At 39.4% G+C, this 18,902-nt stretch overlaps 1 protein-coding gene across 1 annotated transcript in view; it reads left to right on the forward strand.

The window, feature by feature from the left end:
- The window catches only part of LRRD1 (leucine rich repeats and death domain containing 1), a 35,534-nt gene that overhangs the window by 3,243 nt on the left and 13,389 nt on the right, over positions 1-18,902 (forward strand). Inside the window, exon 3 of the mRNA XM_027847859.1 lies at positions 13,542-13,740. Within this exon, the coding sequence (XP_027703660.1) occupies positions 13,542-13,740 (199 nt within the window). The remainder of the gene's footprint in view (positions 1-13,541; positions 13,741-18,902) is intronic.

The following is an 18,902-nucleotide window of genomic DNA, read 5'->3' on the forward strand; positions in this document are numbered from 1 at the left end:
AGGAGTTTCCTTATCTGGGACTTCCTATCCCAAAGAAATCACAGGTCCAGCCTCTCTCTTCCACTCAGCTTCCATTTCCCAAAATACAATTTATCCGATGCATCCTCCGCTGTAACAGAGGAAAACAGGAGCAAATCATAGCAGAAGAAGCGTCATAGTACAGTGGAAAGAACAGCTGATAGTGGGAGTCAGAAGACCAGAGTTCCAAATAATAATTATCAGTAGTATTAATGTAGCTAACATTTATATAGTGTTTACTGTGTGCCAGGCAATGTGCTAAGAGCTTTACAGTTATTATCCCCATGGATCCTCAAAACAAGTCTGGGGGGTAGATTCTATTATTATCCCCCATTTTACAGATGAGGAAACTGAGGCAAGCAAGGGTTGTGGCTTGTCCAGGGAAGCTGGCTCTGCTGTTTTCCCACCTCTGGAAGTGGAGGAGTCGCTTAACCTCTAGATTTAACTTTTGTCATTTGTAAAATGAGTGGTCTCACCTGTGACTTCTGAGGTCCCTTCCTGCTCTAACCTCAGCTGCATCGGTCTGATGTCCGTAAAATTCTGCAGATTACATTCCATTCTGCACCCTTCTAGACTGAGTCTGAGAGGATAAGCAACATGCTGCACCTTTAGAAAGAGAGACTGAAGTGTTTCCTCTTCTCTTTTCCAAGTCTAAGAATCACCGAATTTGAGTGGGAAGAGACCCCAGTGGCCTCTAGTCCAACCTGAACAGGAAGAGATTCCCTGCCCCCTTCCTCATAACATGAAGGGGCAAGCAGTCCTGGCAAGTTGAATTTAGTACTTCCCACACTCTTCCCCCTTAAAATTACTTTTGACCCCGTCTTTCCTGTGGTTGGTCAGAAACAGCAAAAGATTTTGTTTTTCATTTTCTTTCTCTTTACTCCCCTTTTCGACTGTCTTTACAATCCTGGAATTTTTAGTCACCATTGAGTTTGTAGAGGCCTGCTCCCTTTAAAATAATACAAGATTTCCTTATTTTTCAAACAGGCAACTTAGTTTTTAAAATGTCACATTTTTAGAAATGTCAGTGTTGGCAGAATACGGTGCCTAGCACAGGGGTGGGGAACCTGTGGCCTGGAGGCCACATGTGGCCTTCTAGGTCCTTGGGTGCGGCCTTTTGACTGAGTCCAGGTTTTACAGAACAAATCCTTTTATTAAGAGGATTTGTTATGTGAAATTTGGATTCATGCAAAGGGCCACACTTGAGGACCTAGAGGACCACTTGGGGCTTCGAAAGCCACAAGCTCCTCACCCCTGGTAGCAGAATCCCTCTCATAGGGTTCCATTTCAAACAAGTATCTTGATTTAAGGCACCGATGGATAGAGTCTTGAGCCTGCAGTCAAGAAGACTAGAGTGTGGCCTCAGACTGATCCTAGCTACGTGACTCTGGGCAAGTCACTTAACCCAGTTTGTCTCGGTTTCCTCATCTGTCAAATGAGCTACAAAAGGAAATGGCAAACCACTCCAGGATCTTTGCCAAGAAAACCCCAAATGAGGTCAGGAAGAGTCAGATGTGACTGAAAAACGACTAAACAGCATCTTGATTTAAGAAAATAATGCCTTGTTGCTTGGAAGAGGAGCCCTGTGGGATCTCATCTTATCTATGTCTTCTCATCCCGGATAAGTGTTGTCCAAGTCTTTGGTAAAAACTCCATAGGGGCTTTCCCCAGCCCTTGGAGTTCTTTTCCTATTTCTTGGATGCCAGTACAGCTACCAGGTATGCCCACCTTTTTCATTCAAGGGAGCCACTTGATAATAGTATCTTTGTCACCACTTTTCTTAGACCAGTCATCTTGGATCATTTGCCTACTTATCTCAGCCACTCTCTTTTCATTACCCTTTGGATCACCTGCAATTTTGATTCTTCAATCATCCAATCAACAAGCGTTGCACCAGATACTATGCTACAATCTGGGAATGCAAACTCAAAGAATGAAACAATCCCTGCTCCCAAAAAGTTTACATGCTGACGGAGGGGTTCCTCTGCTGTCATGGTATTTAATGGTTCACAGCCAAATTTTGGCTTTCAGAAATTATCATAGAATATTGATATCCTTTTAAAGTATTCAGTAAGATTACATTGATCCAGCCTTAGGAATTTACATAAATTGTGGACAGATTCTAAAAATGAATCATTACTCTTTTTTTGTGTCTCTATTTCCTTTTCACTTTTTCAATTCAATCCCTAACTTCCTTTAAGATTGGACACACCCAATGGAGAAGGAAGTACTTCCCCATGGCCTCTTTTTGTGGCCTGGCTTCCTGAAATACTAGGACTGAGGCAGACCTCAGTCTTCTCTTTTCCAACTTCTACTTTATTTAGCCTTACTTCTATTTCTTCCCCTCACTATTTGGTTTTCCTTTCCTATTCCTGTTATTCTCTATCTCCCTGAGGGCCTGAGCAGTATCCTTAAGACACTTCCTTAATTTGCAAAATCCCCTAAGGAAGAAGTGGGAGGAAAGGTAACGCAAAAGTCATTTTTCCAGTCTTGGGCCAATGGGAAAAGCTCCTGTTGGACCACTCTGTCTTCCCCTAGGCAAGTGATGAGCCTCCATCCTAGTCTGATCCTGATGGCCTCTAGATAGAGAACATGGATGGAGATGATGGGAGCAAGTGAAGGTTCCAGAGAGTGACAATCTGAACTTCTCTTTCTCCCACTCACTTGATGGCTGGTCTCTACAGGGCTCTCCAAAGAGCAGGAGCCCCTAGACACTTTGTCTCACTGCAATTTTCAGGTATACCACAGATCATTGAAAGTTTCTGATACTTCATGATTCTAACAGGTGTACTTTATGCCATTCTAAACATTCATGTTATAAAACCCTCAGGTTTCCAGGCAAAAGAAATGAAGATGTTTTGGTAGTCTCTTATTATAAAAGATGAACTTTGACTGTTTTTATCCATAATGTAACCTCTCTCTCTCTCTCTCTCTCTCTCTCTCTCTCTCTCTCTCTCTCTCTCTCTCTCCCTCTCTCTCTCTCTCTCTCTGTCTCCCTCCCTCTCCCTCTAGTCTTTTCTTCACTCAAGAACTAGATTAAATAATTTAAAGGCTTCCAATTATAACCTCATATCTGTGTATCCTTTTTTTTTTAAAGGATCCTGAGGTTGGTGTATACAGTTAGTGTACTAGTGGTTTTCATGTAAGATCATGTAATTGCTTTGGAGTTTATCACCTCCTTTTATACTTACAAAATTTTAATTTCTAAAACTACACCACATGTAACAAAAAGTGTCCAAATTTGTATCTAGGATTCCAGTTTAAAAGATTTTATCTTTATATCTATGATGATATTATCAACCTAACATGAACAGAGTGTAGTGGATAGGAACAGGACCTATGATTTCATTGACATAGGAAATTAACTCTCAGGTGAGGAAATGCCTCTACAAATGCAATTTCAGACCTTTTCAACTTACAGTTTAGAGAGCTAGCTAGAGCACATGGATAGGTGGTGTCAAACACAGATAGAAATTGATCCCTGTTTTGACTTAAAAAGCCACAGATTAACATTAACAGTGTTGTGGTTTTGGTGATTTTGTTAAACATTTCCCAATGACAACATCATCTGGTTTGGATCATACAGGGGAGTTTTGGCTGCTTGTGGCCTGCTGACCCTTCTGGTTAAATGATTTCCCCAGGATCCCAGAGCTAGCGTGTTTCAGACACAAAAGCCCCAGATCCTCCTAACTATGAAGCTGCTTCTTTGTTTTCTTAGGAGTAGTGCTAAATCCACCTTGTCTAGCCCACATTCTCACTTAGTCTCTCTATGGCTGACTGTGCCTATTTTCCAGACTGTTGGCTGGTGGCTAGGGACTGGTCTGTGATTGTGGAACATAGAACTGGATGTGAAATTAGTGCCAGCTTAGTCACTTCCTTCCTCCATGTGTGACCTTGGGCAGGTCGCTTAACATTTCTGGGCCTCAGTTTCCTCATTTGTAAAATGAAGGGGTTAATCTAGAAAACCTCTGAAGTCCTTTCCTACTCTTAGTCCATGCTTCAGACTGATACAGAGATTCAGCCACCACATTTGCCTCATCACCCACCATACCAGCTGAGCAACATAGCCCAAAAAGGGCAAATGTAAAGAGAAGGCAGAACTGCAAAGTAATAAAACAGAGACTCGACATTTCTTAAAAAAACAAACAAACCCCGAAGCCCTTTTCTCTAGTCTTTTTAATTACACAACACAAGGAAATGTAGGTAAAGTCAATGCTCAATTATACATGCTATTGCAAGAGAATGTGTAGTAAAGTATAGTAAAGCCTTTAGATTTCTGTTCTACTTTTATGAAATACTTTTCCACTTAGATGATTGTTCCCCATTCCTGGAATGCTCCCTCTCCCTTCTCTCAGCCTTCTGGCTTTGCTGGCTTTCTTCAAATCCCAGCTAAAATCACACTTTCTTGGGGCGGCTAGGTAGTGCAGCGGATAGAGCACCGGCCCTGGAGTCAGGAGGACCTCAGTTCAAATCTAGCCTCAGACACTTGCCATTTACTAGCTGTGTGACCATGACCCTGGGCAAGTCACTTAACCCATTGTGTGGCCAAAAAAAAAAATTAAATTAAAAAATAAAATAAAATCATACTTTCTGCAAGAAGACTTTACCAGTCCCTGCTCTTGGAGTCAGGCAAACTCATCTTCATGAGTTCAAATCCAACCTCAGACACTTCCTAACTGTGTGACCCTGAGTAAGTCACTTAACCCTGTTTGCCTCAGTTTCCTCATCTGCAAAATGAGCTGGAGAAAGAAATGGCAAACCATTCCAATATCTTTGCCAAGAAAGCCCCAAATGGGGTCACCAAGAGTCAGACGCAACTGAAATGGCTGAACAACAACTTACTGCTTTTGTCTTGATTTTCTCCATATACCCCCATTTCTATCTCATGTATGCAATACATATATTGTTTGCATGTTTTCTCCTTAATTAGACTGCAAGCTCTTTGTGGACAGATATTGGTTTTTCCTTTCTTTGTATCTTTAGTGCTTGAGAAAGTGCCTGGTACAAAGTTAGCATTTAATAATTGTTTGTTGACTTAGATAAATATGTAATCAAAGCAATCTCATTTAGAGGGTGTTGGCTGTTAAAATTTCACGTTGACTTATTTTTTTTAATTATAAATAGTTTTGAATGTGATATTCAGTTGGTTTACTGTTATATAAAGTTTAGTATGGTTATATTCAAATTATAAAATAACACTCTCCTTTTATCCAGGCCAATACAACTCAATGCAGTAAAATACTTATTAAGTAGCCTGCAGCAGCTATATGCAAAGCACCATACTTGGTGATGGTGACACAAAGACAAAAACAAAACAGTTCCTGCCCTCAAAGAGCTTACTTTCTCCTGATGGGATGCAATGTATTCAGAGATGAGTGTGTCCATGCAAAATAAATTTCACACGGGAGGACGTGCAAATAGCTTAAGGATCAGGAAAGGATTGGGGGATCCTTGAATAGGAGGGGGGCTTGTTGGGACCCCAACTTCTTCTTTAGGTCTCTTGGACCCTATCTGTCTGGGGCCCAAGAGCAAGCTAGAACATCATTTTATGCCTGTCCTGCAACAGCCTCCCAGGCTAGTCTCCCCATTTACAGACTCTTTGAAAGCAATTGGAATGTCTTCCTCTAAACCTTTTCAGTCATGTCTACTTACAAACTTAGCCGGGCTCCCTGTCGTCCCATTGTGCCCTAGCTGGACCTCTGTACTGTATCCTCAAGGCATTTCTTCCCACTGCTTTCTTCCATTGCATTCACCTCATTTCTCATCACTTCCACTTATGGATTCTCTAGTCCAAGAGAAAAGTACAAGTCCCTTTAATGATCCTGACCTTGAACTCACTTTTTTTTTTCTTTTTAATGTTATTTTTATTTTGAGTTCCACATTCTCTCCCTTCCTCCATCCTCTTGCCCTCCAATTGATAAGGCAAGAAATACAATATCAATTATACAAACAAAGGTATGCAAAACATATTTCCAATTTAACCATGTTGGAGAGGGGCACGAAAAAAAGGAAAAAATATGCTTCAATCTGAACTCTGAGTACATCATTTTACATCCTGAGTCCTTTTGTGATAGATCAATGCATTGATCAGAGTTGCTAAGTCTTTCACAGTTCATTATCTTTACAATATTGCAGTTGAACTCACTTTTGTTTCTGGACCCAAATTGTTCCTCCTAGAATGCCCTAATCATGCCTCTTTCAAACTAAGGAAAGGAATCAAAGGATCCCAGAGTTGAAAAAAGCCTTAGAGACCTGTCCAGTCTAAGTCATACCTGACCAAGGTTCCCCTTTACAACTTTCCATAGCAAATGGTCATCTAACCTTTGGCTCCAATGAGGGGGAACCACCTACCTCCCAAGGCAGCTCAGTCCCCTTTCAGACATTTATTAAGCCCCTTCTGTGTGCAGAGAGAGCTCTGCTAGGTTCTGGTGGAGATTAAAAATTGAGATAAGATGCTGCCCTCTCAGAGCTTCAAGCCTAATAACAAGGGGCAGGGATCCGTAGTTATTTCTTCCATACATCAGTAGGTCCATGGTGTCATTGGCCTTGGTGTTCTCCCTAAAGGTGGACCTGGAAACTGTTCCATGCTTTCTCATCCTGAGTAATGCTCATCCATATCTTTTTATAACTCCTTCACTCAGGATCAAAGTAACACACAAGATTCATGGACTTTCAGAGGTGGACGGAATCTCCGGACCTCAGTGGTCCTCTGACCCACATCTACTTAAAAAGAGCACCTGCTACAACACATCAAATAAATGGTCAGCTATTCTCTCTGCTTGAAGGCCTCCAGTGAAGGGGAATCCCACTACCTTCCAAGGCAATCTCCTTCCACTTTTTTGAAAAATTAATTTTATTTTATTTTCAGTTCCGAATTCTCTCCTTTTTACCTCCTTCTATTCCACCTACTGAGAAATCAAGAAAGACAAAACCTATTACAAATATGAGGAGTCAAGGAAAACAAATTTCTGCATTAGCCACATCCAAAATGTGTGTGTGTATGTACAGAGATAGAAAGATAAATACACACACACACACTCATTTCATTCTACCTCTCTTGAGTCTATTATCTCTCTGGAGCTCCTTCCCACTTTTTATAGGTCAAATGGTAAGGAAATCTTTCGTGACATCCAGCCCAAACTTGCCTCTTTGGACTTTCTTTCATAGCGGCTAGTTCTGCTCTTTGGGACCAGGCTGAATAAATCTAACTGCTCAGGTTCTCTCTGAGTACCTAAAAACAGCTACAGCATATTCCCCAATCAGGAGCCCTTCCTCAGCATGCCTTTTAATACTTTGAAGAAACCAATGCCATTCCAGGGCTATTGGTTGTCCAACTGCTATCCCATATTCTTGCTACGTGACCAGCATAACCTCTTTTTTTTTCTGGTCATACATGTCCTTGAATAACAATCCAGAATTAACAATAAGATATTGAATTGTAAGCTCCTTGAGAACAGGGACTGTCTTTGTTTTTATTTCTATTTCTATCCCCAGGGCTGAGCACAATGCCTAGCACATTGTAGGTACTTAATAAATGTTTATTGACTATTGACTAAGACAAGAGAGGCATAATAAAGTACTGTGAATGGTCCAAAGAAAAGGGACCTCATTTGTATCACATACCCAGCAGGGATCAAACCTATGATTTCATTGACGTTGAGAGCTCTCTCAATATAAGGAGCTTTCTGTACCAATACAGATTAGCACTTACTTTGCAATTTTTTCATATTGGAGACTTGTCTGAAGGCACTGAGAAATTAAGTAACTTGCCCATGGTCACACACAGCCAGTGTATGTTGAAAGTAGGTCTTGAGCCCTTCTTCCTGATACCAGGGTCAGTTCTTTATCCACTATGTAACACTGCCTCTGTCCCAACTCTGCCTCTCTCTGTCTTCCCATTCTGTCTTAATCACATATGTATACATATGTATAGGTGTAAATATGGGATTATATGTGTTTATAATTACAGAATTATAGGGTTCTGAGTTAGAAGAGCTCTTAGATAGCAAAGGATCTTCATTATACATGAAGTAATTGAAATTAGAGTTATCCTATAGCTACAAATGGAATAGATTCACTTGATCATAGGTATGTAGGATATATAGACTATAAAACACCACTTTTTTTTGAGGATAGATTTAACCTCCTTCAAAGTATTCATCCCAGGTTCCACTGAAAAATATTCTCTGAATTCATCAAAGAATGAATGTCACTGATGTGGAGGTCAAATTGAGAGAATAAACTTTGTCCATGATCTTGACATGTTCACTACGTATCCCCTTTTGTCATATAATATCAACCTTTTTAACTTATACTTTCAGACGAAGTAGGTAAAAATGCTCATTAAAACCAGTTACCATCTTGCATTGGCAGAAAACTCCCCCACAAATAGCATGTTTGAAGAAAGGATGCTGCTGAAGAAGTGAAAGAAATCAGGAAACAGTTAGAAAGGATTTTTTAAAAAATGTCCCATTCAGAACTACTTGAAAACCAAGAAAATCCAGTAACAGCACATTTATCTCCTGAAAAAGAAAAGGATGAAAGAACTACTGACTTAGGAGGAAAAAACCTTGAGGAAAATCCTGAAAATTATGCTGACAAAAAGACCCCACCACAGCTAGCAAGCCATCCTGATACTACAGTGACTCTTAAAGCTTCTGATCTAAATGAAAAAGATATCCTCCAAGGATCTCAAGAAGATATTGACAGCAAAGACATTGACAACGAAGACATTGACAACAAAGACATTGACAACAAAGACATTGACAACAAAGACATTGACAACAAAGATATTGACAACAAAGACTTTGACAACAAAGATATTGATAACAAAGACATTGACAATAGAAAGGCAGACATAGTTGAGGAATTAGCAATTGATAAGCCAGAAGAAGTGATCACCTCCCTACCAGATGAAGAAGCAAGGTATGTTGTGGGTGATGATTATGGTGAGGATGAAGAAGAAGAGGAAGAGGAAGAGGAGGAGGAGGAGGAGGAGGAGGAGGAGGAAAAGAAAACAATAATAGGTGTTACTCCACAAACTTCTGAAGACTATAATGAATTAGGCTTACTATTTGAGAGCTTCATAGAAAACGAAAACTTCAGGGTTAAGCTGAATTCCAAGAATTTGCAGAAATTTCCCAAAGGCCTTTTTAAACATCAGGATGTAAAATATCTCTATTTAGATAAAAACAAAATAAAAACTTTTCAAGTGGAGCCAAATATGGCAGGTCTTGAAGTATTGTCCATGAAAGAAAATGAATTAATAGCACTACCACCAGAAATTAAATTGCTCTATAATCTAATTGTGTTAAATGTCAGTCACAACTACATAGCCTCCCTCCCGGCAGAAATATCACAGCTTGTCTGGCTAAGGCAACTTTTCTTGGATAGCAATAATTTTTTGGAATTTCCTAAAATATTAGAAAGTCTTGAAAAGTTGGAATTTTTAAGCTTATCTGGAAATAGCCTAAAAGATCTACCAGAAACGATGACCAATATGAAAAATTTAAAGGTCCTCAATCTCAGCTCAAATCAGTTTTCAATATTTCCTAACATCCTTTGCTACCTTCTGAAGTTAATTAAGCTAAGTGTCTCAAAAAATCTCATAAGCAGTTTGCCAAAAGAAATCAGACAGCTAAAGAATTTGGAAGAATTTTTCCTGGACCACAATAAACTGACATTTTTACCTGTGCAAATCTTTCAGTTGCTGAAACTAAAAAGGCTCCATCTAGTTGATAATAAACTGGAATATCTTTCCCACAACATTAAGAACTTCAAAGAACTCAGGGTCCTCCAACTTGACAAAAATTTATTGAAACAGCTAAATGAAGAAATTTATTCCTGTGCAAAGCTAGAATATCTTAGCCTTAGTGACAATGACTTAGAAATAATTCCCACTAACATTCATAGGCTTACAAACCTGAGAGCACTCAACATCAACCGAAATAAAATGGCGGTTCTTAATGAGGACATCTCCCATCTGAAATATCTCAAGGTGTTAGAATTTTCTGGAAATGCAATCAAAGACATTCCGATTGAAATCAAAAATTGCCATCAGATAAGGAAAGTGGACTTGAGCTTTAATAAACTAAGTGATTTCCCAGTAGGCCTTTGTGCTCTGAACTTCCTTGAGCATTTGAACCTTAATGGAAATGAGCTTTCAGAAATACCTGTTGACCTCTCGTTTAGTACACAACTAATTCACTTAGAATTAAATCAAAACAATTTATCTTCCTTTTCTGACTACATATGTAGACTTATAAACCTCAGTTACTTAAGTCTTAGTAAGAACAGAATACTTCAAATACCACTGTCTATCTCCAATATGACTTCTCTCCGGGTGCTTATTTTAAGTGACAATATATTTGAAAACTTCCCCAAAGAACTGTGCACTTTAGAAAACCTACAGACACTTGATCTTTCCAACAACCAAATACAGTATGTCCCTTCTGAAATCAGTAACCTACAAGTGATCCAAAACTTGGACTTATCAAGCAACAGATTTGAATGTTTTCCAATTGAATTGTGTCAGCTATCTACCCTGAAAGAGTTGAAGTTGTGCCAAAAAAATGGACTGAAGGTAAGAGAAGAATAATTTTTTCCCTTCCTTAAGGTAAAAAATATTTGAGCTTGTATTTTCAGCTTCTTAAATTAAACCTATTTGCTGCTCCATTTAAATAAAGGTTACAGATACAGCTGTATCCCTTTAATAAGGGAGCTAGACATGAAAAAAATAGCTTAACTGACAGCTGGTGCCAATAACTAAAACATGTTATCATTCACAGTTACCTTTTAAATAAACATTAAAAAGTCACTTGTGGGAATCCTCTCTAAAATCATAGAACCTTAGAAATTTCAAGTTGGAAGGGACTTCAGAAGTCCTAGAGTGCAGCCCATAGCACAGCTACCTTCTGCAACTTCCTTGCCAAAGATCCTTTGCTGGAATACCTCTATTGATAGGGTCCTCATTCACTAAGTCCTGAGGCATTTCTTTCCAATTTTATACAATTCTGGTTGTTGGAGAGTTGCCAAAAGAAAATTGAGCTGAAATTTGTAGACTCCTGTTCTTGCACCCAAGGACCACATTACTTTTTGGGCTGCTATTACATCACACAATGATTCGTGTTGACCTTGCTATCTATTAGACCCCTAATTCTTTTTCACTTGAGCCATTTTCTTGCCAAATCTCCCCACTCCTGTATATGCAGCAATAGATTTATTTTACAGCACGTGTAGGACTATTGCTATTCTTCCTTCATCTTGTTCTATTCAGTCCACCATTCCAGGCTGTCAAAATCTTTTGGGATCCTAATTCTGTCTTCTAATATTTTACCTATCCCTCTCAGTTCTGTGTTTTTATAGAAAACTTTATATGCCTACTAATTCTTCCTTCTTTCAAATCATCAATAAGAAGAGAACTGGGCCAAACACACAGACATGTTGCACCCAACTGAAGATTTGCCTTCAGGTTGACATTGATTCATTATTTAATGTTACCTAAATATTAAGTAATGTCAAATATTAATAATAGCAATAACAATTAACTAATAATATTAAATAAACAACACTCCATATTTTCTCCATTTTGTTGCTTTCCTTTTGATACATTACATTTTATTGGATAAAGAATTTTTTTTTTGTTTTCATATTTGAATATATCCATTTTATGTCTGATTATATCACTTTTTACTTAAGTCAAGATCTCTCCCATCCAAAATTGACCAGGTCTGAACCTACCTGTGTTATCATTCAGTATTCATCTTTTCATCTTGTCCTCAATGTATTATAAAGGGACTGTCAAGTACCTTAATAAAATTCAGATTCCTTCATCTATAAAATGAGAAGAATATTAATAGTTGTCATTCCTGACACATGAGATTGTTGTCACAAGATTCAAACAAGACTGGGCAGGTCAATTGCTTTATAAACCTTAAAGTAGTAAAAAAAATCTGCCAGTAATCATCATTGTCATCACCATTATCATCATCATCATCAACATTATCAGCATCAGCATCTCCTCAGCATTCTCCAGACCTAAAACAGTTTAGTGACCCTATTGAAAAAAAAAAGAGATTGGTCTGGTGTGACTTAAGTCTTAATGAGCTCATGCTGGCTTTTAGTAATCACCTCTTTCCTTAAAACCATCCTCTTAATAATTCATTCTAATAATGTTTCCTGATATTTATTTAGTGCTATTTTCTCATCAGAGCCTCACAAATACATTGTGATGTAGCTGTTACACGTTATTAACCCCATTTTCCAGATGAAGAAACTGCGGCTTAGAGAAACTAAGTTCCAACTAATAAATGTGCATGTGTTAGAGGTAAGGGGAGAAGATACTCTGGTATCTTCTGACTCTAGGTTTGACACATATAACACTATGCTACACAGTCCCTTAAGAATTTGCATGAGGCTGTTTTCAAGTTCATTGACTTATGGGTTGAAATATTAAGCTTACTTCCCCTTTATGAAAACATATAGTTTCCTAGAAAAATAAAAATGTACCTGCTTCTCCTTATCCCCACCAATATAGTTTTAAAATCATTTTAATTTATGGTTGCTAGTTTAATAGGTAGCATAATGATATTTTAACATTCCTTACATTTACATTTTTCACTGCTTGGTTGAGGACATACATTTTTTGTAGACATAAAAACTATCTGTTTAGAGTACTTTTCCACTGTAAAAGAAGCGTTAATCTTTTTTATTTATATAATTTTCTGGCTTATTTTGTTTTACAGCTTTTATCAGTTATATTTGCCACATATACAGGGTGTTCTAAAACCTTTGCTATAGTTTCAAGCTATTAAAGCTTTCAGGTCATCCTGCATTTTCTCCATTTTGTTGCTTTCCTTTAGATATTTAGTACATTACATTTTGTTGGGATAAGAATTTATTTTTTTGTTTGTTTTTGTTTTTTTGACCAGGTAGTTGGAGTTAAGTGACTTGCCCAGGGTCACATAGCTAGTAAGTGTCAATTGTCTGAGGTCAGATTTGAAGTCAGGTCCTACTGACTCCAGGGCTGGTGCTCTATCCACTGCACCACCTAGCTGCCCCAAGAATTTATTTTTTGTTGATATATTCGAATTACATCTATCTTGTGTCTGATTAAATCCATCATTTTTGATTTAGTGGTCCCATCCAAAAACTAGTATATATGTGTCATAATGTATTCTTCTGTTTTTGTTTCTGTATGCTGTATGTTATATGTTTTGTTAACTTTGTTTACATTAGTTCTTTGGATCATATGAAAATTATTGCAGGTTTTATGTGGGTTAATCATTGTCCGTACAGATATCCATATATCTTAACATCTATTGTACAGCATTTCTTTTCCCCTTTTCCTACTCTCCTATTACCTCTGCTTATAATAGATTGACTCATAACAGTTTGAAGCCGTCCGCCCTCCATAATTGCTTCTGAAGACAATCTCACTCACCACTCCGCTACCATTTTGGAAAAAAAAATAATGACTTTTAAGCATGAATGACTTTTCACTTTTTATTGAACTTTTGTTACAGTTAACCCAACTCTCAGATGAACTGTCTAATTTGCCTCAGCTTGAAATCCTTGATATCTCACATAACAATATAAAAGAACTTCCAAAGAATATAGGAGAATTAAAAAGTTTGGTCAGTTTCTACGCCAGTAACAACTTGATAAATGCTCTTCCACTATCTTTTGAATCTTTAAACAAGCTCCAGCATTTGAACATGAGTGGTGAGTATTGAGTCTTTTCTGTCCTTAGGGAAGTGAAAAAGAAGCTTAAGGATGGTAGATGTGTTCTTCTTTTGGAGACATCTGCCAGAGTTGCATGCAGAGTGAATAGACAAGGACCAGGGGCATTTGAAGGAAGAGAAATGCAAAAGTCAAATCGGATGGGCACCGGTACTGTGTTAGAGGACGTATTAGGATGGAAAGAGCTTTCAGTTTTGAGTCAGAGGATCAGGGTTGCAACCTTGGTTCTGCTCCTCAACTGCCCGAGTCACCTTGAGCAGGCCACTTTATCATTCTGGGTCTGTAAAATGATGAGATTGTACTAGATGACTGTGAAGGTATCTTCAACTCTTTAAATTCTTAAGAAAAATGTGAAATCAATGGGCATATACTTAAGGGTTACAAAGAAAGAATATGATTTAGTTCCTGGCCTGGAAATATGCATGCCTTAGCTGGAGAAGCTGAATGCATGTATTCAGGTGCCTATTCATGTATGTATACATATGTTTTTATACATATACGGAGATTGATATTTTATATGTGGAGCTGGAGAAACTGGATGTGTGTGCATATATAGGCATACTTCAGAGATATTGTAGGTTTGGTTCCAAAGCACCACAGTAAAGCAAATATAATAAAGCAAGTCACATGAATGTTTTGGTTTCCCAGTGAGTATAAAAGTTATGTTTACACTATACTATAAATTTTTTGGTAAGGCAGTTAGGGTTAAGTGACTTACCCAGGGTCACACAGCTAGTAAATATCAAGTGTCTGAGGCCGGATTTGAACTCAGGTCCTCCTGACGCCAGGGCCGGAGCTGTATCCACTGCACCACCTAGCTGCCCCATATACTATAGTTTAGTAAGTATTTATTAGTATTATGTCTAAAAAATACATATCCTTTAATGAAAAAATACTTTATTGATAAAATGCTAATCGTTATCTGAGCTGTCAGTGAAAGTCTTAATCTTTTTGCTGGTAGAGGGTCTTGCCTTGATGTTGATGGCTGCTGACCGGGGTGGCGGTTGCTGAAGGTTGGGGTGGCTTTGGCAATTTCTTCAAATAAGATAACAATGAAGTTAGCCACAGGGATTGACTCTTCCTTTCACTTGAACACTTCCAGGCCATTGTAGGGTTATTAATTGGCATAATTTCAATATTGTTGTGTCTCAGGGAGTAGGGAGGCCAGAGGAGATCCCTGTCAGTCAGAACACACCCAACATTTATCAATTAATTTTGCTCTCTTATATGGGTGCAGTTTGTAGCTCCCAAAACAATTACAACAGTAACATCAAAGATCAGTGATCATAGATCACCATAGCAGATGTAATAACAGTGACAAAGTTTGAAATACCGCAAAGATTACCAAAATATGACACAGAGATACTATGTGAGCACATGCTGTTGGAAGAATGGCGCCGGTAGATTTTTTCTACACAGGGTTGCCACAAACTTTCAATTTGTAAAAAACACAATATTGACGAAGGACAGTAAAGCAAAGCACAATAAAACAAAGCATGTCTTTTTGTCAACAGGCAATCACAACGTCACACATGAAAACCAGGTTTATTATAAGAGAAATGAACACGCATGTGGAACCCAAAGGGTTCACAGTCCCTACAGAAGTTTGTACATTTATGACAGTACAAGGAAAGGAGGAGGAGAGAACAGAAGGGGTGTGGCATGGGAGGGGAAAGGTGCAGTAACCCTTCCCAAAGGGGAGGAGCAGGAACAAGGCAATGACAAAAGCAGCATTCTTTTCCCTTGGGAACTGTTAGAATAGACCATGAAGATAGGAGAATCTGTCTATCTGCAAAGGATCCCAGCTACACAAGCCTTATCCCAGCCTGGCACAGACTGGCAGGCACCTGTCTTGCCTCCCAAGAGTACACAAGAAGTCCAGCTTGGGGTACAAAAAAGGTATTACGTCAGCTTGAGGGGGTGCTTCATCTTTGACACATTCAGGGTCTCCTGCATGCTCTGGGTCCAGTGTTTCTGGAAAATATGGCAACTCACAAAGACAAGTTCAGGTGACCCCTTAACAGCCCTTAACACTGTACATATCTGTGCATATATACACTTGGAGATATTACATTGTATGTACACGGATATGTATGTTTACATGGATTGTATACATGTCTTTATTCCACACACACATATACATACACACACACACACACATATAATGTTCATTTCCCTTTTTGCCCTCTCTTGCAACCGCCAAGATCTAAAAGCATTTACCCTTTGAATCACAGCTGTTTTATGTTTTTCATCCCCTATGTACCTGCCCCATCTCACACTCATCCAAGTATCCATTTGAAAAAAGAATAAGCAGGAAACACTTAAAAGATGTAATAAATGGAAATGTACATATGCTATTAATGAACACATTATCAGAAAAAAGTATGAAATACTAAAATGTTTTTTAAAAGAAAAGTTTTACAGCATAACAGAGATTCAGCAAAATGATTCTCCCTGAGCCAGCCATACCACATTTGGGAAGGTTCTTTGCATCCATCCACAAACAATATATTTTGTATTCAGTTCCTTACTTACATATATACTGTATCCCCCCAATAGAATGTAAGGTCCTTGAATGATGAGACTATGGCAGTTTTGTTTTATATCCTTAGTCTGTGGCACTGTGTTTGGCACATAAATCAATCAACCAGCATTTATTAAGTGCCTACTATGTGCTCGGTACTGTACTAGGGATACAAGTACAAAGAATGAAACAATTCCTATTTATATGGAGCTTACACTCTAATGGGAGAGAAGAGGAATATGTATATACACAACATAAATATGAGGTGAACAAATAGAAATAAATTCAAAGTAATTAAATAGCAGTTAAGTTGGGAGGGAAGGCACTAGCAGTTGGGAGGATCAGGAGAGAGACTTCATGCAGAAAATGGTGTTTGAGCTGCCTCTTTTATTCCCCCTTGATAATTAATTTATTTATTTTCAGTTTTCAACATTCACTTCCATAAGATTGTGAGTTTTAAATTTTCTCCTCCTCCCACTCCTCTTCCCCCCCATCTAAGACAATATGCAATCTGATATAGATTCTCTTTATCCATTCCTATTAAGCATATTTTCCCATTAGTCATGATGTAAAGAATAATCAGAATGGGAGGAACCACGATAATGAAGCAATGAAACAAAACAACAGAGGAAAAGGAGAGCAAATAGGATGCTCCCATCTGCATTCAGACTCCCTAGTTCTTTCTCTGGGTGTGGATGGCACTTTCCATCATGAGTCTTTTGGAGTTGTCTTAGATCCTTGCATTGCTCAGAAGAGCCAAGTCTGTCCAAGTCAGTCATCCCACAGTGTGGCTGTAACTGTGTACAATGTTCTCCTGGTTCTGCTCGTTTCATTCTGCATCAGTTCATGTAAGTCTTTCCAGGTTTTTTTGAAATCTCCCTGTTGAGCTGCCTCTTAAAGGAACAGAGGGATCTGTGAGATAGAGAGGTAAGGCAGGAGTACATTTTAGGCACGTGGGACAAAGAGGGTAAAATGATGGAGAGTGGGAGATGGAGGGTCATGTGTGAGGAATAGAGATAAGGCCAGGTTGGCTGGATCAAAGAATATGGGCGGGAGATTAACATCCTGAGAGGCTGGAAAGATAGTTTGGGGCCAGGTTGTAGAAGGCTTTAATAGCTAAACAAAGCAGTTTATATTTGATCTGTCTCAGAGGCAATAGGAAGCCAGTGGAGTTGGTTGGGTAGGAGAGTAATAATCTGTTGTGAGGGACTGTCTGATGTTGGCAACTACCAGGTTGGGTGCTGTGGCAAGGGTAGGATAGGATCTGGGTATTTTGGAAGTCGAGGCAGGGGCTGTGGTAGGCAGAGTCGTGTGTACTGGGATGGGCTGGATACGGAGAAGCCCTGAGGCAATTGGGCAATGCTTTGTGAGATAAGCTGGGTGCAAGGAAGTAGCCGAGCTTGAGCTCCTGAGGCAAGGGGCGGTACCACGTGGGAGTAGGACAGCAGAGGACTGAGTTCCCTCTGCTTAGTCCCCTCCCTATATGCAACGTCATCCCCAGACGCCTCTTGTGACCTTCCTGACTTCCTGGGTCCCTTTGTGCAGCACTGACCCAGTCCCCTCCTGAGTCTGACTTCCTAGGTCACGTACTCTTGTCTATGCGTCAATCCCAGATGCCTCCTTCCTGTATCCAATCCTAGCCTCCTACGTCACTCGCTCCCCCTTGGTGTGCTAAACTCAGACAGCCCCTTCCGGTATCTGACCCTACAATCATTGGCTAGTAGCAGGCTGGGGAGGAGGGGCTAGGTAGGTACTTAGGAACAAGGGTGGTCAGATCACACGTGCGCTCCCCTGGCTCCTGCCCTGTTGCTCTGGCCTTGCTGTTTGGGCTTGCTATGATGGTTTGCTGTGTTGGCCTCTGAATAAAGCTCTGGTGTTGGTGCCTCCCGATGGCTCGTCTCTGTGTGGGGATCCGGCTCAGAACCGAAGACCCAGGTGTGGGTAAGACTCTGGTAGTATACTTCTTTTAAGAGAAGTAGGTACTGGCGCACGACTGGCAGAAGGTCGGCGTGCGGCCTGTATAATCTGTGCTTAAGGAAAATAATTTTGGCAGCAGTGTGTATGATGTGATGGACTCAAGTAGGCAGACACTTGAGGCAGGGAGACCAGTTAGGAGGTAATTACAATATTCTAGATGAGAACTGATGGAGACCTGAACTGAGGGATAGCTGTGTGAGTAGAGGGAAGGGTTGGATGCAAGAGATGTGGAGGAAGACAGCAAGATTTGAGTATATAGGGCAAGATAAGAGTGAGGGATTCAGCACAGTGTCTGACACACAGTAAGTGTTGAATAAATGCTTGTTGACTTGCTTCTTGTTGACATGTCAAACTGAGCCTGGAAGAATGGTGGTACCTTTGACAGAAATAGGGAAATTTAGAAGAGAGAGGATTTTTGCAGGGGGAGGAGTAGATAATGAGTTCAGTTTTGTACATGTTGAATTTACAATGTTTCTGGGAGATCCAATTTGAAATGGTGATATAGGACTGAAAAGGGAGAGACCTGGAGTAATAGTTAGATAGACAGACAGACAGACACATAGATAGGTAGGTAGATAGACAGATATGTAGATGGGTAGGTAAACAGATAGACAAACAAAACATAGATACTTAGATAACCTGT

The sequence above is a fragment of the Vombatus ursinus genome, unplaced genomic scaffold (genome assembly GCF_900497805.2).
Source record: "Vombatus ursinus unplaced genomic scaffold, bare-nosed wombat genome assembly UNPS02005459.1, whole genome shotgun sequence".
NCBI classification, from domain to species: Eukaryota; Metazoa; Chordata; class Mammalia; order Diprotodontia; family Vombatidae; genus Vombatus; species Vombatus ursinus.